Source organism: Erpetoichthys calabaricus, chromosome 2 (assembly GCF_900747795.2).
Source record: "Erpetoichthys calabaricus chromosome 2, fErpCal1.3, whole genome shotgun sequence".
Lineage (NCBI taxonomy): Eukaryota > Metazoa > Chordata > Cladistia > Polypteriformes > Polypteridae > Erpetoichthys > Erpetoichthys calabaricus.
This window is the reverse complement of record NC_041395.2, coordinates 320,584,780-320,610,115: the sequence shown is the minus strand read 5'-3', so window position 1 is coordinate 320,610,115 and position 25,336 is coordinate 320,584,780. Positions and strand designations below refer to the sequence as shown.

General features: G+C 38.8%; 1 protein-coding gene across 1 annotated transcript in view; it reads right to left on the bottom strand.

The window, feature by feature from the left end:
- dna2 (DNA replication helicase/nuclease 2) overlaps window positions 1–25,336 on the bottom strand; it is a 72,008-nt gene that overhangs the window by 3,928 nt on the left and 42,744 nt on the right. Inside the window, exons 12-21 of the mRNA XM_051923392.1 lie at window positions 23,648–23,874; window positions 23,085–23,201; window positions 19,616–19,725; window positions 19,419–19,528; window positions 17,645–17,869; window positions 17,356–17,549; window positions 8,481–8,570; window positions 4,602–4,806; window positions 2,953–3,042; window positions 1,707–1,889 (exon numbers count right to left, since the gene is read on the bottom strand). Coding sequence (XP_051779352.1) covers window positions 1,707–1,889; window positions 2,953–3,042; window positions 4,602–4,806; window positions 8,481–8,570; window positions 17,356–17,549; window positions 17,645–17,869; window positions 19,419–19,528; window positions 19,616–19,725; window positions 23,085–23,201; window positions 23,648–23,874 — 1,551 coding nt within the window. The remainder of the gene's footprint in view (window positions 1–1,706; window positions 1,890–2,952; window positions 3,043–4,601; window positions 4,807–8,480; window positions 8,571–17,355; window positions 17,550–17,644; window positions 17,870–19,418; window positions 19,529–19,615; window positions 19,726–23,084; window positions 23,202–23,647; window positions 23,875–25,336) is intronic.

Below are 25,336 nucleotides of genomic sequence, written 5' to 3'. Positions count from 1 at the left end.
AAAGTTTCTGCTTCAACTACAGGACTATGAAGCTTGTTTCACATTCCCATATCTCTGAGTGAAGAAGTGCTTCCTTGCCTCAGTCCTAAATACACTTCCCATTTATTTCCATTGGTGTCATCGAGTGGAAGATACCACTCAGATTATTACAGATACACAGCTCCCGTCTGCTCAGGGCATACATAAGACACACTGGGCTCCATTTTCAGCCACTAAACTGTGCAGGTTTTGGAAAGCAATTGTTGGTGTCTCACAAATCTATTATGTGGATGCTGATATTTGATTAATCTCTTTTTCTGGGGCCCCTTGGAGAATCACAGCTAATCATAAGGGCGGGTTTCCCCCACTTAAACAATTATTAGATAAATGGTGGGGATTTTGCACCCTGGAGAATTATAGACAATCCTGTTTGGTTTATCAAGGACGATCGTAAGATCAATGTTGACTTCTTAATCAACCGGCAACGACCAACCACGACTCGCTTCGCAAACCATCTGTAATAGTTAAATACAACAGTAACTCGTGACCCAATGGCAGAAACCTGAAACCACAACCCATAGTTTAAGAAACCCAGATTTAGTAACATATCACCGTCCTAATAAAGCCCTGCTTCAGAGAAACATCTTCTTTGGTTGCCAGGGCGGTCATTGAAGGGAACAGCAAAGAAAGTTAAAAAAAAAAAAAAAAAAAAGCAGGGCACAAAGATTCGTATGCAAATATTAAGTAGTCAAGAACATTGAACATATTACACCTATTCTCTCTCAACTTCACTGGCTTCCTGTTAACTACAGAATCCAATATAAAATACTGCTCTTAACATTTAAAGCTCTCCACAACCTTGCTCCTCCCTACCTCACTGACCTCCTACAGATTTACACTCCCTCACGTTTACTCAGATCTTCATCTGCAGCTCTACTTTCTGTACCATACATCAGACTCAGTGCTATGGGAGCTCGAGCGTCTCTCTTAGTGCTCCACAACTCTAGAATTCTCTTCCCTCTCATATTCGTCAACTTGATTCAATAGCACATTTTAAAACTACTCTCAAAACTTATCATTTCAAGCTGGCATATCAATTGTGAATTCTATACTCTTACTGCCTGTCATATTTGTTTGTTTACTAATTATTGCTTTGTGATTTATCATTTTCTTGTTTTTATTTTATTAATCATTGTTTAACTTTATTATAAGGTGACCTTGAGGGATAAGAAAGGCACCTATTAAATAAAATGTATTATCATCATTATTATTATTAAGAGAAAAAAAAAACAACTCTAAATCTCAAAATATCACCAACATTCAGATAAATGTTATGAACCTTTAAATTGCTTTCTAACACAAAATTCCTAATATAAAGCATAATCATCTTTCAGGTTTTATTCTGTCATTTGTTCAACCTTTTGGTGATTAGACACAAGCATCACCTATCAACAAAGTGTTCCAGTCAGACTACCATACATGATGGGTATGAAAAAGAGCCATGCAAAAATCCTTTTATCTGGAAGCTCTGTACCGAATTCTATGATGGAAATAAACCCAGACTGACAGCATTAAAGAGCCATCATTGAAACTGCACATCCAGGCAATGCAGTTCAGAGTTTAGTGGCCATTTTCTTTAATGTGAACTCAGTAGAGGTCACATTGGTGAGAATTGTACCAGGAATCATGAATTATAAAAAAGGCCAAGTTACAGGCTTATCACTTACATGTCCATCACTGTTGCTCCTAACAAATGACACAATAATGACACTTTTATCGCGGCCCTGGTACTTGTCAACAGTGTTCACCTCCACCACTTTGAACTCTGGACGTGCCAACAGAGCAGAGATTGCTTGCAGCTGCTGTCGATATGGGGCAATCACTCCAATATTTGATCCTTTGCAGCCAGCCTAAGGAGAAAAATCAGTTAAGTGTCACGTCTTTTAACAGCTCCATCCTAAACTTACCTAAAATTAAGCATCGGTCTCAACTAAAGAGGTGTCAGTCTTTGAAGTACTGCTTATGAATTACATTAGTATTCCAAATAATTGACCGACATCTCGAATCATCTGTATTTTAAGTGTAAATGAAGAGAAAATACTTTCCACAATGCCTTTTTCAAGGTCACTGAGGCTACATTTTATGAAGCTGTTTAAAAGCTTGTTATTATACTCCTGCTGCAAACGAATAAAACAGGCGACCCCAAACAGTATGGTATTGAGGACATACAGGTATGCTCCATTATTTCTTTTTAAATAGTGCAATCCTTTGAAACATATTTAATATCTGATATGCAGACATAGATGGAAATGAGGTGACGGGCAGTTCCTGAGGCATTACCAGACACCCACCACTAGTCAAGAAGTCTCAGGACAACTAGAAATGCAAAGCTGAACAGGATTATGGCCTCTAGCAACATGTAGGGATTAGGGAAACAAGAGATTTAAGCAAGCAATTCAAAACAATGGTGTAAAGGAATCTCACACTTAAAAGTGTAACTGGTATGAAATCGGGAGATATTTTAAATTTGATAACTTTGCCCAAGAACAAAAGCAAGAAATGTTCATAAAAAGGGTTTCAAGATACAACAACAGAAAGAAAACCTCAAATGGATCAAAATCAGCAGCTACTGTAACACTTATGTAATGTATGAAGTTTAGCTACCTCATAATGTAATATCTAATCTTATTAAGTTTACTTTTGTCTCCTTTTATTTATAGAGAAAGGATTTAACTTGTTTTTAGGTAGTGATGATTATAAAATACCCTATATAAAATAAGATGGAATTAGCTTTCTGCTTTAATAGTGTGGTTTTGTTAACAACTATAAAACCTCAGATATCGATGGAATTGAAGTAGAGTTTCGCAGTTCTTTATGTAAATGTATAATGTGTATATAATATTAAATAAATAGAAATACCATTCATTGTAATTCTATCCAAAAGCAACACACATAAAGAGGACATATACCCACCTTGATAAATGCTTGCACAAGACAGAAGACCAAAGCAGCCTCCGTAGCATTGCTAATACCTCCCTGCTCGATAGTCTCAAGGGCTGGAACCTACAAAATTAATTTTTCGTCAATGGACAACTCAGACTGAGATATTGCAGAGCATTAAGGACATTGAGAAATCTCTACAACATGTTTGTGCCCTGTCAGGCTCCTTACATATGCAACAATCCTCACATACTGGTAGTGGGCCAGGGATGACTAACCATCAGTCAGTAAGCAAAATGATCATAACTCTGTCATTACCTTGATGGACAAGAAGCTGTGCAACACTGAACCAAAAATGTATTTTTTTTATGTGCACACAGAAAACCAAATGGCACTAGTTATAATGCAGACACTGCGATAACTTAAAAATAATGCCTAAGGTGTGGCCATAACAAAACCTGGAGTGATGCCTCCTACTCCAAATGGTAATTTAGTGCCAGACCATAAGATCAAAATCTGTAACAGAGCTGGACGTAGATGCAACGTTTAGTCCAGCCTTTCTAAAGAACAGCAAGGTTCTCATGGAAGTGAGGCCATTGTAAAGGCAAGGAGACTGTGGACTGCCGACTCTCAGCAAGGTCAGAGAGCAAGAGCGAGAGTGAGAGCGACAGAGAACGTGGAAGGGGGGAGTTGGTGGTCAGGATATTGAAAAGGAGGAAAAAATCTAGACAAGAAAAGACCAAATTCATTCAGTGTCCATCCACATGTGCAAGAGAACTCCCCAAAGACTGTAGAAATCAGAACAAAGCATCAACTCCATCCCTGGAAACAACAGGAATAAAAGACATAAGACACAATTTACATTTTGGATTAGGAGACTGTAAAAGCTGCAATTTTGTAGTCCGAGTAAAGCCAGCAAGGATACTAAATATGTACATCTGGTTATTAGTACTAGTATAACAGAAAGTAATAACTTGTGTGTGAAGTATACATCTTTATAAGTTTCTCTTCCTTAACTCAATTGGAAAGCTAAACTAACCTTCCACTAACTCTGAGCAACATCAGCCATGCTGCAGTTTCAACCAATGAGTGAGGGAGTGCAAGTGAGCTTTGAAAACAATAGACACCACCATCAAAGCAGGCAGAGGCAGAGAAACATAGAACTAGAGTAGGACTGATCCATCCATCTCTTATGAAAACCAGTCCTGAACAAACATCCCTGTGTATAGAGAAGTATTAAGGACCGAAACATTAACAAGTCTGTATTTTCCTATATGGGTGAAAGTGATAAAATCAACCTAACTCTGATTTCTGTTTTGTTTTGTATTTCATTTGATGTTGCATGTCTGTATATACTTTTAGATATCCATATTCAATATTCTTATGTTAAAAAATAGTCTGTACTATTTTGTTTATTACAGCATGTGTATTTGGGTTATTTGTTGAAAACTAGTTTGATCACTAAATTCAAACCACAGAGAAGCTCTAGGTTGATTTATGTATATCATATTATTTTTGGTATCCCCGTTGATATGTGAAACCGAGATACCCCACAAATAAATTTCAGATCCACCAGCTGTTGTGTGATGTTTCTGTTAAACATCCAACTTCAGGAAATGTTAAAGGTTTGCCTCTTATAACAAGAAGCTTAAAAAGAAACGATAATCAAATTGAAGTTATACCTCAGCGGTGTCCAGGAAGCAAACTGGGTGTTCTGGTTCTAAAGCCTTCTTTATCCAATGGCAGTTTTCAGGGCCTGCTGAAAATTCCAACTCGAGGTGAACAATGTCTTTTGCAGGAAGCTGGACCACGCCGCTGGCAGTTTTCTCAGATCCACATTCCAACTTGCCTTCATACACCAAAGTGTTACTGAGAGACATAATTTTGCTAAAAGGACAGTCAAATTGAAATAGAAGGGAAATGATTTACAGATCAGTGAGAAAATTGATGAAGTGACAAAGAGAACCACAAAACTAATTTCTGAAACTCAACCAATATCTTGTCAGCCTGTAATCATCATACATATTTATATAGCATATACTGAATACAAATACATAAGGGAATGACTTAGGTAAAATGCAAATTCGGGTGGACAGGGGACAATTTATGTCAGGTTTTAAAGACAGGCTTTAAGAATACAAACTAGAACAGCACAATGAAGCGACAGGCTTATGATCTACAAAGCATTATAAGAGAGACTTGGGAGTTCTTGGGACCAATCATTGCTAAAATCAGAAGACAGATAGAAGGGGTTAAAAAAAGGATAATAGGAGACAAGCTTACACAAAGTAGTGAACCATGAAGTAAAATTACACAATCCACTTCAGAAGCCATATCTGCAATAATACAGTTTTGGTCTTAATATACACTACTAGTTAAAAGTTTTATAACATCTCAGTATTTTCAGTTTTTACGCATGCAGTTTAATGTTTTAATGTTTCATGAAATGAAGACATTGAACAAACAATGGCAAATAAAAAAAAGTCAGTCAAGGAATCGTTAAGTGTGCAAAATTTTATTCAAAAGTAATTCATCAAAGTAGCCACCTTTTGCTGATATAACAGCCAAGCTGTGATAAACTTTTGATTCAGAATGTCAGACACTCTGTGCAAGTCATCAACTCAGCCACCAGCAAAAGAACCCAACATCATCACACTTCCTCCTCCATGTATGACAGTTGACGTCACACACTGAGGAACCATCCTTTCACCAACTCGACGGTGTACAAACACCCTGCGTGATGAACTGAAGATTTCAAATTTTGATTCATTGGTCCATATTTGTCCAGTCTGCAGTAGTCCACAGCTGGTATTTCAAGGCCCTATATTTTCCTTTAAGGAATGGCTTTCTTACTGCCACTCGCCCTGTCAAACCTGCAGCATAAAGTCTCCTCTTCACAGTAGAAACTGTTAAGCTGTGCTTGAAGCGCCTGTGACCCTCAGAAACGTGTCTTCTGATTGGGTTGTGACTTTGGGTCTGCCAGATCTCTTCCTATCAGAGTTCATTCAAGTTTCCAGGTGCCTTTGGATTGTGTAGGACACCACTGGACTCGCTGACACTTTGATGTTTTCTTGCAATTTATCTAAATGAAAGGCCTACACTTCTAAGGGTAATAATGCTCTGTCTAATTTCATTTGTTAATTGATGTTTTCTTGTCTTTATCACTGGAATATTGTCTATGTAGTACTTCAGGGGGTGCAGTAACACAGTCTGTTCCAACTCTGCTTTAGGACAGACAGAGTTTTAAAGTAATCAACTGAAGTTAGGACACCTGTACAAATTGTTTACTTCAACATACAAGGCTTAATTTACTTTAATTGCTACAGAACATCTGTAGGTTGTAACCTATTAGTTGTTCGCTGAAGATGGCGCATTTGTAATATTCTAAAATTTTCTTTTCTTCTCCAGTTTTTGCTAACCTAAGTTTTAAATTTAAACCTCTGGCAGTTTACGGACTACCTTTTCACCATTTTAGGTCATTCATTTAATTTCAAATACAGGTAAAATTCCGTTACAACGAATCTCTTTACAACAAAATTTTCATCACAACAAAGTATTTTTATGGTCCCGACAGTTTTCCCATATGACGCGAGTCTATAGAAATCTCGTAACTACGAAATACATACAGCAGATACTTTCATTATAACGAAGTGCCCAAAAGACCTTGAAATGCCTGAATGAATCATCCACAGAGCAGTTAGTTCTGTGGTCGCAGCTCAGTTGTGCACAACGATACCCAAACAGAAACACTGTATTTTATATATATATATATATATATATATATATAAAAAAAACAAACAATTCTTTCTTTGAACTTTCCTCGTAATGTTTTTTTTTTGCCGTTTTTGGTGGTTTTCAGTGATACCTTTTGCTTATTGCTCGTCAACATTTGAAAAACATCCATTGGAATTTAACTCATTGTCACCCTCCTATAGAAACGGCAGACACGAAAAAAACGATAACAGTTCATATTAGGGGGAAAAAAAAAAACAAAACAAAACAAAAAAAAACCCTTTACATTATTGTAGCTTTCGATTGCGGCAAAAAGAAAAAAGGCGTTACCACTGAATTCGAAATTTCGCCATCGACACTTTCTTGAAAGTTTTGGCAAAAAAAGAAGAAAAATCTCAGGCTGCAAATGCATGCGAACTGCTGCATTTGAAGAAGTCGAAAAAGCTGTTTTTATGTAGTTCAGTGATGCCCATTCAAGAAACATTCCTATTAATGCAGCACTCGTTCAAGAAAATGTGAGCTTTCTAAACTTTCTTGAAACCTCCCCGAACTGCACAACACACCGAAGAGCGCCCTGAAGTGCGATCTCCACATCTGTGGAAGACGGTTTATCTGTTGCCGAGGCAACAGCAGGCTCACAGCTCTGCTGTGTCTCTCCACCAAAGCAAACTCGATGGGTGATGCAAGGAACATTGTAAATGCAGGGCGCAGCATAACTTGGCCACTAACCTGGCCATGACCCTGCCTGACTGCTGTGTCTGTTTATAGGAGAGTGGCAGATCCCGCTGTTTCAAGCTGAATAAAGCTGAATTTACTAAAGTACTGAGACTAAGCCTCGTGTTTTGGGGTTCAAGACAGGGACTTATAGCGCGACCCTGATCTTTCAGGATTCGCTTCTGTGGCGCCTCACTGCACCGCTGTGATCCTGCTGTTGCCCTGCCCTAGCAACAGACAAACAATCTTACACAGACGCGGCAATCGTGCTTCAAGACGCACTTCAGTGTGACGTTCCCGTTGGGTGGGGTGGGTGGATCGGGAAATCGCAAAACAGTTCAGAAACTTCACAATATGAAGAAGAAGAAAAGGATGATTCGGCTTCTGATTGATAACTGTGCTCTCCACAACATGCTTCCACATTTAAATAATGTTTGTGTTGAATTCCTCCCACCCAATTGCACAGCAGTGCTTCAGCCATTGGATTTGGGCCTCATTCGCACCCTGAAAGTGTATTATTGTAAGGAAATGCTGGGAAAAATTCTTGTCAGCATGTAGAAACCCATTACAACAAAATTTTCATTACAACATAATTTTTTAGGTCCTTGGCAGTTTGTTGTAACGGAATTTTACCTATAATTACATCTGAAGAATAACTGCAAAAACTGAGATGTTCTAAAATGACTGGTAGTGTAACAAGGGGGACATACAAGAAATACAGAAAAGGCCCAAGAAAAGCCATAGACGGCAAAATGTGGCCTATGACAAAATAAATCGATGAATCTGAAATCTGAGAAAATTACATGAAAATAAGATTTAAAGGAGTATATAAGATAGATTTAAAACTAGCTGTCTAACATTGCATAGGTCCCAAAACTGCTCTGACCCATCGAGGCATGAACTCCACTGTTCCCATGCTGCCTAATTTATCACACACTACTTTGCATTCAACACTTTGGAAACAGGTTAGCTGTGGAAGTGCCAGCAAAGCAGACCAACCTCCTTCACAGAGCAATAACTATCATCTTCAAATTTTATATGGTGTCATGGTGCGAATCAGAGCATTACTGTGATTCATAAATAAAAATTAATTGAGCACAAAACAAAAATGATACCTGTTCATTCTGTACTGTACGTTCAGCTGGACAACAGCTTCACTGTGCCTCTCAAGACGTTTAAATAAGCTTTCATCCATGCCTAGAGCTCTGAAGAGAGGAAAAAATAACACTGTAAATCAGAAAGAGTGCATGTGTTTCTTAAGCTGGTGCTATGACATTCACTGTGCATGAAAACAGCAGTTCCATTCTTTAGAAGGAGGCAATTTAGTCTGCAGTACTGAGTCAGACTCCTATTAATATGACAGTCATAAATACTGCACATAGCCAGACATATTTTTTCTTTTATGTCAAGTGCACCCCATGGACTTTTTCACCATATTAGATCTTCATATGTACAGTGCCTGCAGATAAAGGCAAGATACATGAATAACGGAATAAAATTGACAGGGTGTATTCATTCTCATATTCTACATGAACAAAAATGCAGATTTGTCATGACGAAAAAGTAAATGCACCACTACATTTATAACCACTTAAAATCCATAAAGTTAGAACCAGGTGTTCCAGATTAGTAACATTATTTGAAATTAATCATTCCACTATAAGGAAGCTCGTCAAGAAGAGGTGAGGATTTCAAACAACTGCCCATATGTCCAGGACTAATTAAAATGAAGGGAAAAGTAGTTAGTTAATGAGCAGCAAAAACTGGTCACTAAGAAAAGGGTTAGAATGAAAACCTGATGCCACAGCAGCACTCCAGGACTTAAGTAATGGAGGCCCCTGCCATCAGGAGGACCAGAAAGGAGTAGAAGTCCTCCTATTGACTCAAGTAAGCATTCTGGGAAAAGGTAATGGATAACAGGCTAGTGATATTCAGCGTAATGCTGATGAAACTAACAAATGGTTCTACAGAGTGTTTACATAATCAAATACAAAAGGACAATAAAAATAAAGTAGGTGACAATGCAACAGAGAAAGCTGTTGAACTATAGTTCGCCTTATCCTCTCCACAAGCATATTTTTTGGAAGCCACATGACTAACATAACCATTTGTACAACCACCAAAGACTAGCATATAGCAATACTGCAGTGCAGGATAGACTTTGGCTGAGGTATTGAACTACAGAACACACATTTGCTGGTCAACCCAAGCTATGGTCTAATTTTGTAATGACAAAGGAATTTAAACTGCCATCCTAACAAAGTTAGGAATATCCTAAAATTGTTCAACTGGAATTTCCAAGTAATTTTGGATGAAAGGCAAAGGGTAGGGGCAGGCAGATGGGATTAATGTCACTTGTGTTACTTCAGAAAGCCAGCATACTGTATAACTACAAAATGTGATGCCATTTATTATATTAAGCTAGCCCAAACTCATAAAACTGAACAAGTTGTATAAAATTATGAAGTGCTTTAACAAAGAAATAACCATTTGTGCATACGATTAGTTAGAGAAAAATACAATGTTATAACACTTGCAGTTTAATATGTGGTCAATGGGGCATCAGTATAAATCTTACTAATTGCACTCAAAAGTGATTGTGTATTGATCCACATCTTCAAAGTGCACTCATGTCGTAAAACAGTGTATCCATGTCACTTGTGTGAATGTCTGCTATTTTAAAAGCCAGACTGGGCTCATCACCTCATTGCCTGTGCCCCTCTGCAACAATCTTCCATGCCCCCAGGGACACAGTGCTAGTTCTTGTTTAGTGAATGCTACAGTTGCTGTTGTTGAGAATGATTCGAGTGCAAAACGGTAAAACTTTTTTCCCCCAAATATGAAGGCAAGGATACATTTCCTGGGAGGTTGAGCTTTTAGTAACAGGGCCCTTAAACTGTGGAATGGTCTGCCTGCTACTATAAGAGGTGCCCCTTCGGTCTCAGCTTTTAAATCTCGGCTGAAGACCACTACTTCAGTTTAGCACACCCTGACTAGAGCTGCTGATCAACTGTACAGACTGCATCTCTGTTGTCAGTCATTAGCACTAAAACATAAGTAACATCCATCCATCCATTTTCCAACCCGCTGAATCCGAACACAGGGTCACGGGGGTCTGCTGGAGCCAATCCCAGCCAACACAGGGCACAAGGCAGGAAACAATCCTGGGCAGGGTGCCAACCCACCGCAGGACACACACAAACACACCCACACACCAAGCACACACTAGGGCCAATTTAGAATTGCCAATCCACCTAACCTGCATGTCTTTGGAACATAAGTAACATGATAGTTAGAATTTGTTACTAACCCTCACCTATTCTGTTTCTCAGTACTCAAATGTGGCACTTGGTGCCATGGCCCACCTGCCAAGTTGTTTTGCCTGCATAAGGTAAAGTCATCCTTGATGGAGGATTGCAGGAATCGTGGGAAAGAGGGGTCCTTTCATTGGATCGGCGCAATTTCAGCTATGGAATGGCCAAATGGGGGAGGCAGCTTGATGAATGAGGTCTCCAGGACTCTTAAACAAATCCAAATCATATTATGTGGTATCATCTACTGTTAAATTCTACTCTGTACTTATTTTTATAAGTATTGAGGATTTGTTCTGTTGTGTGTATTGTACTGTATTGACTCCCTTCTTTTTGACACCCACTGCACGCCCAGCCTACCTGGAAAGGGGTCTCTTTTTGAACTGCCTTTCCTGAGGTTTCTTCCATTTTTTCCCTACAAGGGTTTTTTGGGAGTTTTTCCTTGTCTTCTTAGAGAGTCAAGGCTGGGGGGCTGTCAAGAGGCAGGGCCTGTTAAAGCCCATTGCGGTACTTCTTGTGTGATTTTGGGCTATACAAAAATAAATTGTATTTCTGTACATCACTGCACTGTATTGATGGTAATAGGAGTCTGTTGGAATTGCAATTTCTGTACAGCAGTGTTTACTAAATTCTTTGCCTTGTGGTTTTAACTCCAATCAATGTATTAATAATGTGCAATTTCTGCATGTAATTTGAGTTCTGGTTTAATACACCATGTGACTTTGTAATTCATATGTGCCCATATAAAAATTTCCAGTACAAATTGGCTTTACATTTTTATTGTATTTGGCCAAGATTTTTGCATTTTAATCACAGAAATTGATTTGTTTTTCTAAGATCGTAAGTAGATGTGAAAGAAAGTACAAATAATTGACAATATAAATCTGAGCTGGGGCAGCACACGTTTTCAGAAATACACCAAGGTGCAAGTGTCTTACATTACTGGAGGGATGTAACGTCATTATTACATAAGAAATTGCATAATTCAGTGTTTTGGTGGTAAAAGTGCTCTGGAATCTTCCATAAGTGATCTTTTTTAGCCGAATTCTGTTGACTGGGTTATTCAGCTTTTTCCTAACATTTTACTTCAAGATCTCCTGTTATAACAGCCATACTGTTCCTTAGTCATTAACTGTTGTCCATACTAAAGTCTTGCGCAGAGCTTCCCAGGTTTAGTCTTGGAGGCCTACTATGACTTAAGGTTTTCATGCCTATCAATTTCTGCTTTTAATTAATCTTATACCTTAAATAAATAACCTCCCCCCCATTTTCTATATTTTGATGTCAACAGAGAAATGCCAAAACTGGATTTGCTAAAATTTTTAATTTTAACAAGAAAGTTGCAAGAATCAATGTATGTTACATAGGGATACTTTAGTGGTTTTTATCTTCATTTTTAAAATATTCATCAGCACGATTTTCATTTCATGTTTCTAGTTGTTCTAGTTATTTGAGGCGTTATTTACTTAATGAACTCACTAGTAGATCTAACATTGAGGGAGCCGAGCCCTTTTTGCATTCAGTGTCATTAGCCACAAGCAGAGAAGACATCAGGGCAAATTAAATATCATCATTAGAATACAATTCAAGGAAAAGAAAAAGTGAATTAATAGGAAAATGACAAAAGACAGTTAAGCACTCTAGCAAAGTATTAACATTTATAGTTGAGGTGCAGTGATTTCTAGCATATACAGGTGCATCTCAATAAATTAGAATATCATCGAAAAGTTAATTTCAGTAATTTAATTTAAAAAGTGAAACTCATATACTATATAGATTCATTACACACAGAGTGATATTTCAAGCGTTTATTTCTTTTCATTTTGCTGATTATGGCTTATAGCTAATGAAAACCCAAAACTCAGTATCTCGGAAAATTAGAATATTGCGAAAAAGCTCAATATTGTAGACTCATGGTGTCACACTCCACTCAGCTAATAAACCCAAAACACCAGCAAAGGTGCCCTGAGCCTTTAAATCTTCTCTCAGTCTGGTTCAGTATGCCACACAAGGACAGTAAGCCACAAAAGGTCATCCAAACATATTAATGGAAAGTTGAGTGGAAGGAAAAAACGTGGCAGAAAAAGGTGCACAAGCAACAGGGATAACCACAGGCTTGAGAGGATTGTGAAGCACAGCCCATTCAAGAATTTGAGGGAGATTCACAAGAAGTGGACTGCAGCTGAAGTCAGTGCTTCAAGAGCCATCACAGACAGACTTATCTGGGACGTGGGCTACAACTGTAGCATTCCTTGTGTCGAGCCGCTCCTGAACCAGAGACAACGTCAGAAGTGTCTTACCTGGGCTAAGGAGAAAGCGGACTGGACTGTTGCTCAGTGGTCCAAAGTCCTCTTTTCAGATGAAAGTAAATTTTGCATTTCATTTGGAAATCAAGGTCCCAGAGTCTGGAGGAAGAGTGGAGAGGCACAGAATCCAAGTTACTTGAGGTCCAATGTGAAATTTCCACAGTCAGTGATGATTTGGGAAGCCATGTCATCTGCTGGTGTTGGTCCACTGTGTTTTCAAAGTCCAAAGTCAGCGCAGCCGTTTACCAGGAAATTTTAGAGCACTTCATCCTTCCCTCTGCTGACAAGCATTACGGAGATGCTGATTTCACTTTCCAGCAGGACTTGACCCACGCTGCCAAAAGTACCAATACCTGGCTTAATGACCATGGTATCACTGTGCCTGACTGACCAGCAAACTCGCCTGACCTAAACCCCATAGAGAATCTATCAAGAGGAAGATGAGAGACACCAGACCCAACAATGCAGACGAGCTGAAGGCCGCAATCAAAGCATCCTGGGCTTCCATAACACCTCAGCAGTGCCACAGGCTGATTGCCTCCATGCCACGCCACATTGATGCAGTAATTTGTGCTAAAGGAGCCTCAGCCAAGTATTGAGTGTGTAATACTTTTCAGTAGGCCAACATTTGTTATAAAAATAAATTTTTTATTGGTCTTATGCAATATTATAATTTTCTGAGATACTGTACTGAAGTTTGAGTTTTCATTACCTGTAAGCCATAATCAGCAAAATGAAAAAAATAAATGCTTGAAATATATCACTCTGTGTGTAATGAATCTATATAATATATGACCTTCACTTTTTGAATTGAATTACTGAAATAAATTAACTTTTAGATGATATTCTAATTTATTGAGATGCACCTGTAAGTTGATACATATTTTGTAAGTCTTTATTTGTAAACTAGACAAAGCAAACGTTAATATTAGATAGTGTTGCAGGAGGCAGGTTTTACTCCATTGATGAAAACACAGGTGCTTTGATGTTTATCTAACCAACACCCCCACCCCACCCCCAGTCTTTAGGGCTGACTCAAGTTGTGAAATTTATGGTGAGGAAGATGGATCATCAGACCAGCTTGGTAAGGGCGACTGTGTTGGGACTTACTTAAGCCTATAAGCCATCCACCACAGGAAGGCCATAAACTGACTAAACAAAGCAACTGGGGGATGAGTTGTACCCAAGCACTTCATTGGTAACTGGCTCAGGAAGGGACTGGAACATTAATTCTATTGGTCTAAAATGACTGTTAATGATTGGTTTTGAATCGGAGGCCATTCTGTACTACGACACCCCAATTTTTTTGTTTTGTGATAAGAACAGCATAAAGTTGGTCACTTTGCCTTTCTCCCTCTCTCTTTCACCATATGACCATGAAGACCACGAAGACGACAATTATATCTCAGCAGCAATATCGAGACAGGTATGTGGCCCGTTTCAATATTCCATTCCAAGGCCATGTGGTAGCAAGTCAAGCTAGACGAGAGCCGCCTATGGATGCAAGATGAACTGCTAATTAGGCTGTAAGGGTAAGGCTTGCCAGTATTCACATAGTATTCTGCTTCCTTAACATTTTTATCAATGATACGTAATTAAAAGTGCAACTTAACTCCTGCCTGTCTGTTTACTCTGTCTAATTGCCTGAGGGTTACAGATGTGGAAGGGAAGGGGGGAGGAAGTGCTCGAGTACATGATCACACAGTGGTAATAGTATAGGATTTTAGACATTTCATTAACACTAGAATTAGCAGAGTCCACGAAAAAACTCGTAGATCTGGCCCACCTTAAAACCGTTCTCACCTCTCTTTTGTCTTCTAAATGTGCCAATTAAGAGGAGCAGCGAGCAGCCGGCTATTCCATCCCCCACCGTCGCAGAACATTCACTAAGTTTTCCCAGGTCATGCCTTGTTTGATTATCTGGGAGTGACTGAACTGCTGGAGTTTTAGAATGGAAATAATAGATCGCTATTTGGAAAACATGCATTTCATGTGTGTTCCATTTCTACAGTAATCTGTGTAAACACATTGCTAAAACAGAAACTTTTTCATATTTTAGTAATAAATGTTACAAAATGTAGGCATAAACTATAGAATCTGTGAAGCCTGAAGTCCAAACATCAAATAAACACTTTCACAAAAGGTTCAAGGATGATACAACAGCTTCCGTGGCTTAACGCTACGGTTTGCTGACTTGGGGCACAGCAGCCCTACTGTGCTACAGAGACCTGAGTTTGATTCCCAGCTTTGAAGAAAGTGTATTTTTTTCCTCAAACGGACATTAAATTTATAAATTGGTATGCACTGTAAATTGTTAAGTTTAAAATGTCAATCGCGGTTATTTCTGTTGATTAATTCATGCTTTTTTACTTAGAGTCAGAACAGGAGCTTTTTCAGCTTATTCAGCTTCTGATCGGACTCAAACAGCGCCACTATAACTTCACACCCGATCTGTCGCTGTTCGTTTTCAAATAATATTGCATTACTTCGACAATGTTTTCTGATTGATACTATTCGCATCATAAAATGATTTCTTCAAAACGTCACATATATTTGTCTCTTTCTTTTTTGAAAATGTGCGTTGTAGCACGCAGCAACTGGCCACCTGCATGTTCTTGCGCACACTGAATAAGACAGCGCTATATGCAATCAACAGATTCAAATGTTAACAGTTATATAGCACGGAATGGAAATCAGCAGTTCTTAGCATTCCACCACGCAAGCTGTAATATCAACTGCCTACTGTAACTTGCTTTCTTTTTGCTTCGGTTATAGTCTTGAATAAAATAAGCACTTGTTTTGTTATACTTTTACATCAACATATGTTCCTGTGTTTGAGCGACACGGGCATGCTCAAAAAATACACGTATAACGCCACGAAAAGTGCATGCAGACACTTCAGTTTGCAAGCATTGGTACCACAATGCAGTCACAAGTACACTGTAGAGCTATAGCGCGTCTTTATGTGAAAACAGCATCAGATGGGGAGTGTCTGATGATTGCATATAGCGCTGAAGTTACTGCTCTTTACTATTTTTTCCTCTGCATGTCCTGGAGTACAAAAGAAACAACATACAGCAACACGTGGGGACTGGCAATATGGGGGGGAAAAAAAAACACGCGGTCGTATGTATCGTGAAACTGCAGAGCTATAGCGCGTCTTTATGTGAAAACAGCAGTGTCAGATGGGGGTGGTAGGGAAGGATCCTGAACGCGACTGAGACAATGAAAAGTGAATTTAAAATAAAATAAACAAAGCTAACCTTTACAAATATCATAAATTACACCCGCTGTTACAGACTGAAATCAAATGTATCTTTTTATTCTAAAATAGTGAAAATAAGAACACTTCTCAAAAGGGAGTTGTGCAGGATCGAACTCATGACCTTCTGAATCCAAGTCAGCAACTGATACTGTTGCGCCATGGAAACAGTGATAGCTAATGAGTGCCAATATCACACACTAAGGCAGCATTTTTTGGTGGAGGCTTTTTTTTTTGTACCTTTTGTGAAAGTGTTTCTTTGATATTTGGACTTCAGGCTTCATACATTATATAGTTTATGCCTACATTTTGTCATTTGCTACTAGAATACAAAAACCTTTCTGTTTTAACAATGTGTTTACACAGATTACTGTAGAAATGCAACACATATGAAATGCGTGTGTTCCAAATAACGATCTATTATTTCCACTCTAAAACTCCACTTCACTCCCAGATAATCAATCAAGGCATGAGCTGGGAGAAGTTCGTTTACGTTCTAAGTCGTTGGGGTGGGATGGAATAGCCGGCTGCTGGCAGCTTGTCTTTATCAGTACATTTAGATGACAAAAGACGCTGGCGGAGAGGTGAGAATGGTTTTAAGAAGCGATTTAAGGTGGGCCGGATCTACGAGTTTTTTCGTAGGCTCTGGTAATTCTAGTGTTAAGGTTTCCAGAAAAGAAGGTAAAAATAAAGGGGAAACAGGATCACCATAAAATCCTACATAATAAAACAATAATACGCTTAGAAATATTTGTAGCAGAAGAAATAAAAGATAATGTAAATAAAGAATAAGATCAACTAGAAGTAAACGAGAATCCCAGATTATGAAATTGATTGGAACAAAAACCTATAGCTGCCAGAGAGGCATCACCAGGACTGAATTTGGGAACCACTGAACAAGAGTAGTTCTACCCTCACTAGTATGGCTTTCTTTTTATTAATGTCCTCAATTAGATCTTTAACATGTGACAAATACTATCTATGCAGAAAAGCTTTTAGTATACAGAAGAATTTGAAGCATAAACTGTTCCAGGTAACCAGTCAGTCAAATCAGATTCTGATAGCCCACCTCTCCAAAACTGTGGCCAAAGAGGGACCAAAGTGAACTCACCTGGCTTCTACGTTCCGCACTATGGGAGGTAGCTGTTGATGGTCCCCAACCAGCACGAAGCGTTTAGCATAGAACAGGGGCCCCAGGCAGATAAGCTGGCTGATCTGAGAGGCTTCGTCGACAATGCAGAAGTCAAAACGTCTCCTGCTAAAGATGGGGTGCTTCACTCCCATGCAGGTACTTGCCACAACCAGCTGCACAAAGAGACACAAATGAAGTGAGCACAAGGTGGTCAAGGTTTATGAGCCAAACTGCCTTATGAAATCCACATGAGAGCTGCTTGACTCACCTCACTGTTGTAAAGCTGCTCCAGCTCCTCCAGTGCCTGCACACATCTGCTTTTGCAAATCTCCTCATCAGTATGGGGACGGATGTCTGTGTGTACCTTGTGAAGCTGCCCCAGCCGTAAAAACCCAACTTTAAACTTCTTTAGTTTCAATAAGATATTGTCCACTGCTGAATGAGTGTAGCTAGTTACTAGGACACTAAAGCCACACACATGAAGAATCCGCACCTGCACAGTAACATGAAAAAAAAAAACAGGTGACCATGGATGGCCCAGTTGCTCTACCAACTTTGAGTAACACAATAGTTTTTTCTGCATAAGAGACAAAGCAGAGTTTTCAGTTTCATAAAAAAAAAAAAGTTTGGTCTATTTCCACCCTCACACATTTTCGTTTAAATTTTTACAAATGGTTTCAAGTAATTACTGAGCTGCTTAAAAGAAAATAAGCCTGTTTATGTATAAGTCACTTTGAAATTAGGAGTAATAAAGCACAATCAGGCATCATAGTATCCATCAATCTGTAAAACTGAAAATCATAAAAATGGTCTGCTGTCTATCCTCACAAATACCTAAGCCACTCACCAGGCCTTTAAGGGTTTCCATTTTTCTCTCGGAGTGGAGGGTACAGCAACATTGGCATATATTGGCTCATCTATCGTTTAACATATTGGCATTGCTCTCTTACTCTGGTGTACCTGAAACTTTCACTTCCAGAGCACTATGTAGGTTGGTGCTCTTTCACTACAAGTGCAGATCTCTCTACTTGAAGGAGGTATTATGTAGGAAATTTTTTTACTTTCTGCCATTTTGATTTAAATTTTCTAGTCAGATACCCTTTAACAGTTTCAACCATGATTTTATTTCTATGATTCAAAGCATACTTAACATTAACTTAATTTTTGCATAGATGAAAAAGCCACTTTCAAGCCAGAAAACCTCATGCAGTAGCCACTCAACACCTACTAGTAATGTGTTTCTGTCTGACATGGTGAATTAGCAATTTCTTTCATAACCAAGAAGTCAGAATAATATTAAAGACACATATTTAGTGAAGTGTTACCATTAAAAGCTAAGTAGTATAACTATCATGTCATTTTCTAACCAGCTTAGTCCTGAACAGGGTCATGGGAGGTGCTGGAGCCTATTCCAACCAGCATTGGACACAAGGCAGGAACAAACCCTGGACAGGGCACCAGTCCATCACAGGGTAAACACAAACACACACACACACTCTCTCTAGCCAATTTAGTATTACCAATCCACCTAACCTGCATATCTTTGGAACATGCTATACCATATCAGAAATTTCATGTGAGCTAGAAGAAATATCTGCCTAATACTATCAAATATGAAAAATGTAACATCAATAGGCATACTAAAGGTCAATTTTTCTGTGCAATTTATGATATCACTGCTTTTCCACTGATACAGTTATGGTTTAAAAATACACATAGAGGAACTCAGCTAATTTAGACCAGAGGCAAATTGATCAAATATTCAAAAAATCAAATCAAATAAGCTGATTTTCACTCTAAACAACTCAAAATCAGTGATCAGTATATTAGTCAACCTTAAAAAATTTTTTTCACTCTCTGCTTTCCAGATTTGTATAGTAATTTAACTATAGTGCTAATTTATTAAGTTTATTATGGTACTAAGGAAGTGCATACTCCATTTAAAGAAAAATATTATAAAAACCTAGCTTAAGGAACAGCAACTGCTTTGTATGTACAAAAAATATATATAAAAATTTAAAATGTATGATCGTCTATCTTACCAGATTGCATATTGTGGTGGTCTTGCCTGTGCCAGGCATGCCAACAATAAGAGTATAATCTTTGGAAAGAAGTACCCGCTTCATGGCCTGCTTCTGGGGTTTGTTTAATCCTAGTAAAAAGAAAGGAACTTTGTAATGCAAGTAAAGGAGAGTCGCAGGCGCTAGTAAAGACAGACTTTGCATGCACATATTTATACCTTTTAAGATGCTGGCTACTGTGTCCTTTGCTCCTCGAGGCAAAACCGAGCTCAAATGCTGAATGAATTCTGGTGGACGAAGATCCACTACCAGCTCTCTGAGCCTGTCACTGAAATCCAAGTGATACAAAACACTCATTAAGAAACTTCAGAAATAAGCCCAGGTGGCAAATGTCGGACAGAAAAGAGCTCTTCAAGATAATTCTTAAGAAGTATTTAATGCAAGTTTAACACAACCTTCAACAATTTGATAGTTTTAAATCAAAAAACAATAATGAAACAATTTATAACATATAAAGTACATTTTTTAGTGAATGGTTTACTGGAGGGGACTTTTATTTTTTTGCACTATCTTGATTACACAGATGTTCCCTACAAGCTTGTCAGAAAAATAATTGAAATTACTTAAAACAAACATTGGGTGACAAAGGAACAACAAGGGAAAAAAGGAAGTCTTCTTCCTTTTTATTTTTTTCACTCTTATGTTGTATCCATGTACTTGATCAACCTTCTCCATACAGCTCGATCCTGCTCCTCCCCACTGGTCAAGAATGTTTCCTTCAGATCTTATTTTACTTTTACATATCTCCCTTGCTTTCTCATCCCCTGTACTTCCATTCCCATCACTCTTTTGCCCACATATTCATTGTCTTTCCTCATCACATGTTCATGCCACTTCAATCTACTTTCCTGTACTTTCTTACATACAGTACCTCTCCCACTTTTGTTGTAACCTCTCACACATTCAATAACATTCTAATTTCTGCCATATCTAACTTCTTCCCCTGCTCTCTATTTACTGCCCATGTCTCGGCTCCATAAATCATTGCTGGTCTTACCACGATCTTAAAAAACTTAACCTTTAACCTTCGATTTAATTCTTTGATCACACAATACTTCTAATACCTTCTTTCAATGGATCCACCACACTACACTCTATGGGTTATCTCTGTGTCTAATTATTAAATATCCAATTCTGGATATTTAAATTTATCCACTCTTTCCAATAGCTTTCCTTGCAGGCTAACTTCTGAATCCTGATCATCATTAAACCTCATATATTCGGTTGTCTTCTTCCTATCTATCTTCAACCCTCGGTCTTCCAAAACCCTTCTCCATTCTTCCAACTTTCTCTCCACTTCCTCTTTTCTGGTGCAACACAACGCAATGTCATCAACAAAAAGCCTGAATCAGGTGGATTGGTCTTTGATTCCATGACTCAACACATCCATAACCCGATTAAAGAGGTAAGGACCTGAAGAACCCTGGTGCAGACCTACTCCAATTGGGATCTTGTGTGTCACCCCAACACTGCTTTACATACATATCCTCACATACGTCTCTGGTTCTCCTTTCTCTCTTATGCACCTCCAGAACTCTTGATGTGGCCCTCTATCATAAGCCTTCTCCAAATCAAGAACAACCACACACAAACCTGTTTTTCGATGCTTCTCTCTCCCTGGCATAAAACCAAACCCCTCCTCTCCTATGGTGGTCTTTTCCCTATGCCTTCTCTCAATAACCCTTTCCCAATTTTTCATTGTGTGTGAAATCAGCATTATCCCTTTATAGGTTCCACAATCCTGAATATCCCCCCCTCTCTTTATAAATGTGTATAATCACACTGTTCGTCCACTCCTCTGGTTCTCTCTCCAGTTCATAGATTTTCCTGCATTAGATCCCTGAACACATCTACTCCCCCTTCTCCTAAACTCTTCCACAATTCTGCTGGTATTTCATCCAGTCTTGTTTTTTTCATGCTCTTCTGTGTTTCATTTACTTTCTCCTTTCTTATTTTGGTACTAGCTTTAGATCTGGGATTCCATTACCGTACACTACCCCAGGACTTTCTTCATTTAACACTTAAAACTGTCAAATTAATCGAACAAATAAAATGGTAATGGAAAAATGCAGGATTGGATTGGAGGAAAAAAGAAGAAAAAAAGATGTAATCTATTTAAACCATAAAAAGAAGCAGTGACACAATAACAGTGTGGCAGAGATGCTATATCCACGCCGACCCAACAAAGACTGACACCGGAGGCACGTGAAAAGGATAACAAAAAGATTTTATTTTTGTCTTCAGCCGTGGGGTAAGTCCTTCCCCATGTCCCACAGGCCCTACACAGTCCCCAAAACACACCAAAAAAAAACACCCAAAAAGACACTCTTCTTCCTCCACTCCTCCCAGGCAGCTTTGTCCTCCTCCTCCTGATTCTGGCGACCTTGAGTAGTGGCCGCAGGCTCCCTTTATAGCCAACCTGGAAGTGCTTCAGGTGGCAATTAACACTAAATTAGGCTGCAATTCCGGGAAACACAAGCTCAGGAAACCTTGCAGCTTCCCCTGTTGGTGGCCACGGAGCCCAACAGGGAAGAGCTCCGATATTCCAGGACAGTGGCCCCGATGCAACCCAGGAGGGCTGCCACCAAGTGTTCCGAGGGACGTAGCGTAGATCCCATGCCTGCTCCCCTGGATCTAGTGTCAAAGGGGCGTCCCGGCCAGGCATGGGTCTCAGCCGTCCGCCACAATAGCTAACTAGGATGGCATGTCAAGGAGACGCACCCAGCCGATTTATGGAATTCCAAACAAGAGACTTCACTGAGCTGTCAAGGTTGTATAGAAGTTCACATTCAGCAACTTCAACCTTCCCAAAAACCTGAAGTACTTTGACCTTGAGAGTTTAGAGAGTACCGAATCTCACACGCTTTTTAAAAACACTCGAATTTAAAACTTCTTTTCTAGCACTATCAAGAGCCAGATTCTGTATAATTTCACATACAAGTCTGAGGTCTGCTCAGATATTTTCAAGAGTGTGCTTTTGAGATTTCTGATATTTAGATGCAAGAAGAATCCATGCATATATGGCAGAATGAGTGTTACTTATCACGAGAAAAGAACGGATAAACCGTTTCAGCCTGAGTAAACTGAGACCATGTGGTGATCTGACTGATGCATGTTCATTAAAATCAGTTGCTTATCATGGATGCTGGGTAACAACTGTTGGAAAACAATTTCATGCAGAGAAATAACGCGTTTTGGGTTAATGTGATGACTGATGCTTAAAAGACACCTTTGAATGTTAATATTTGCTCTGGAAACACCACACTTCCTTGACCTCAAGACATTACTAGTACCTCTGTCTTACAGGGCACCCAAATAACTTTATACTTGCAGTTTAAAAATTCAATAACAAATTAATTTTCTTAATACCTTATAAACATATGTGTATTTTTTTTTACATCTATCATTTGATGTTGCAGGCTTCGTTTGAAGTTGTATTCACCACCTATGTTTGTTTTAACAAAAGACTTTCAGAGCACTCATTCTTTAGTCTCCAGAGCACTAATTCTTTGGCATAGGCCAAATTTTGGCCACTTTGTCAAAAAAAAAAAAACAGTCTGTGCTGTGTTGGAAAAGTCACAGAAAGCGTAAACGGGGAGGAAACTATTGTACAAAATACTCACTCACCTAATAGGAGAATTTTCCATGAGCTTGGAAATGTTTCCCAAGTGTGTATCCATGCCACCAACCCCTTCATCTTGGTCCAGTCTGAACACGGCCTCCGAGGGATACTTTGAAAGGTTTCTTCAGATAGGGGAAGGAAAAAAAAAATATTTCGGTGAATTATGAGGACACAAACACAGAATGAGATTCCTTCGCAGGGTGTCTAGGCTCAGTCTTGGAAATAGGGTGAACAGTGCAGACATTTGGGAGGAACTCAAGGTAGAGCCGCTGCTCCTCCAAGAGACAGTTCAGGTGGTTCGGGCACCTGATTAGGATGCCTCCTGGACACCTCCCTGTCCAACCGGGGTGGACCCAGGACACCCTGAAGAGATTAGATTTCTTAGCTGCCCTGGGAATGCCTCTGTATCCCACCCCTGGGGGATCTGGAGGAGGTAGCAGGAAAAAGGGATATCTGGGCATCATTGATTAGACGGCTGTTCCCACAAATTGGGCCCGGATAAGTTTTTGGTTGAACATTTCTATTTGTAAACTTACAAAAATTAAACAAGAAAACAAAAGATTCTCACCTGTCTAGCATGCAGGATACCTGGGTGCTGCTCACATCAGTAATGTATCCCGATGATAAAGCAAAGAGTTTTTCCTGCTGGTCACTCACAACAACTCTGTCTCCTACCATGAATGTCACTGCAAAGGTTCCTCCTCTGCGGAGCTGAAACCGAGTCAGGTATCGATTATCAGAAAGAGTCTGCACAAGTCCAGTCCTCATAAGGTTTCCAAGACACCCGCCAGATTTCTCTCTGTAAGACAATAATGGATCGAATGAAGCTGTAGTTCCACCAATTAATTTTTAAATGAAGCAGAACCAACAAGGTTTAGATTCATTCAAAATTAATTCATTTTACAATGATCTGCCACACAAATTACTTTTTTATTCAAAGGCTATTTAGGCATCAAATCAAATGAGTATTAAATTGTAGAAGAAAAGAAAAATACAAATTATAGGAGCTTCTGAGGCCAAAGACACATAGGTTGCTTTCCATCATAACTGTTCCTTTCTCAGATGGAACAAGACAAACAAGGACTTGGAAAAAGCATTACACACAACATAAAATCCCCCAAATGTCTGTGACCCCTTTAACCCGGATTATACAGGTTTAATAATGGATGGATGGGATAAAATGGTTGTGAGCCTCTAGATCATTTTTCATATTTATTTAATATCATTTACTTGATTATTGTCATTATGTCTGTCGTTGCAAAGGGAAATGGTGAAATGATCAGTGTCCAGTGGTGTTTAGACTAATCTTTAAAGTCACAGCAAGATAAACATGTTGTGCTGAAAATGCATATGAAGGGAGATTCTGATATTTTTGATTCTAACAAACAGTAAGTATTGGTTCAATTGAGTTTTTAATTTGTAAGAGAAGAAATGGCATTCATGGATGTTCAAGGAAAGCTTTCAACATGTCAAACAGGGACTGCTCAAAGAGGTGATCTATGAGTACAAGACTGACAGTTTCATGATGGCATTTTAGCATGTTCATACTTCTCTCTAAAATTCACCCTGCCACACCCATTCTTGAAAAAACAAGTATATTGTACAATCATTTTGAAATGTGAGGGTGACAATGGTACAAGCACTCAGTTGCCACACTCCATATCTGCCAACTTTTTGCCACATGAAAGCAGCATAATAATCACATAAATGTATTTGAAATGTGCATCTCTGGACGGGATTAAAAGGGTTCGTAAAATTATAAACACAAATTGACAAACAGTTAACCTTGTATCTATGGCTTGTTATAAAAATGCTGATAAGTTAGCATTAAATGTTAAACATGCAAGATAGCATACTAAATAAAAATAGCAGTAGCTCAAATATATCTACTACATTACTATGAAGAGATCAAAATGCATTGAGAATCTTCCTAAGCAAGCCAAGAATGGTTAGAATTTTTAGCTATCATGTTTATTAATGTTAATACAAAAATGAATACACTATACTGTATGTTGAATATCCAATTATTAAAAATATAAAGCTCAATTCACTTGCTATACAAAATATACAAACTCAAAATGGAGAGACAGTAATGTAGTTTTCCACACAACTGGTACATAAAAGAATCAACTATATACAGTAATAAAACACTAAGGTTTGCGTGTCCTTCAGAGCAATCTGATCAGTCAGTTTGGCCTTGGTGATGCAACGAAGAGGCAGTATGAGTGTGAGACGTAGAAGGAGGAGTAAAGGTGAA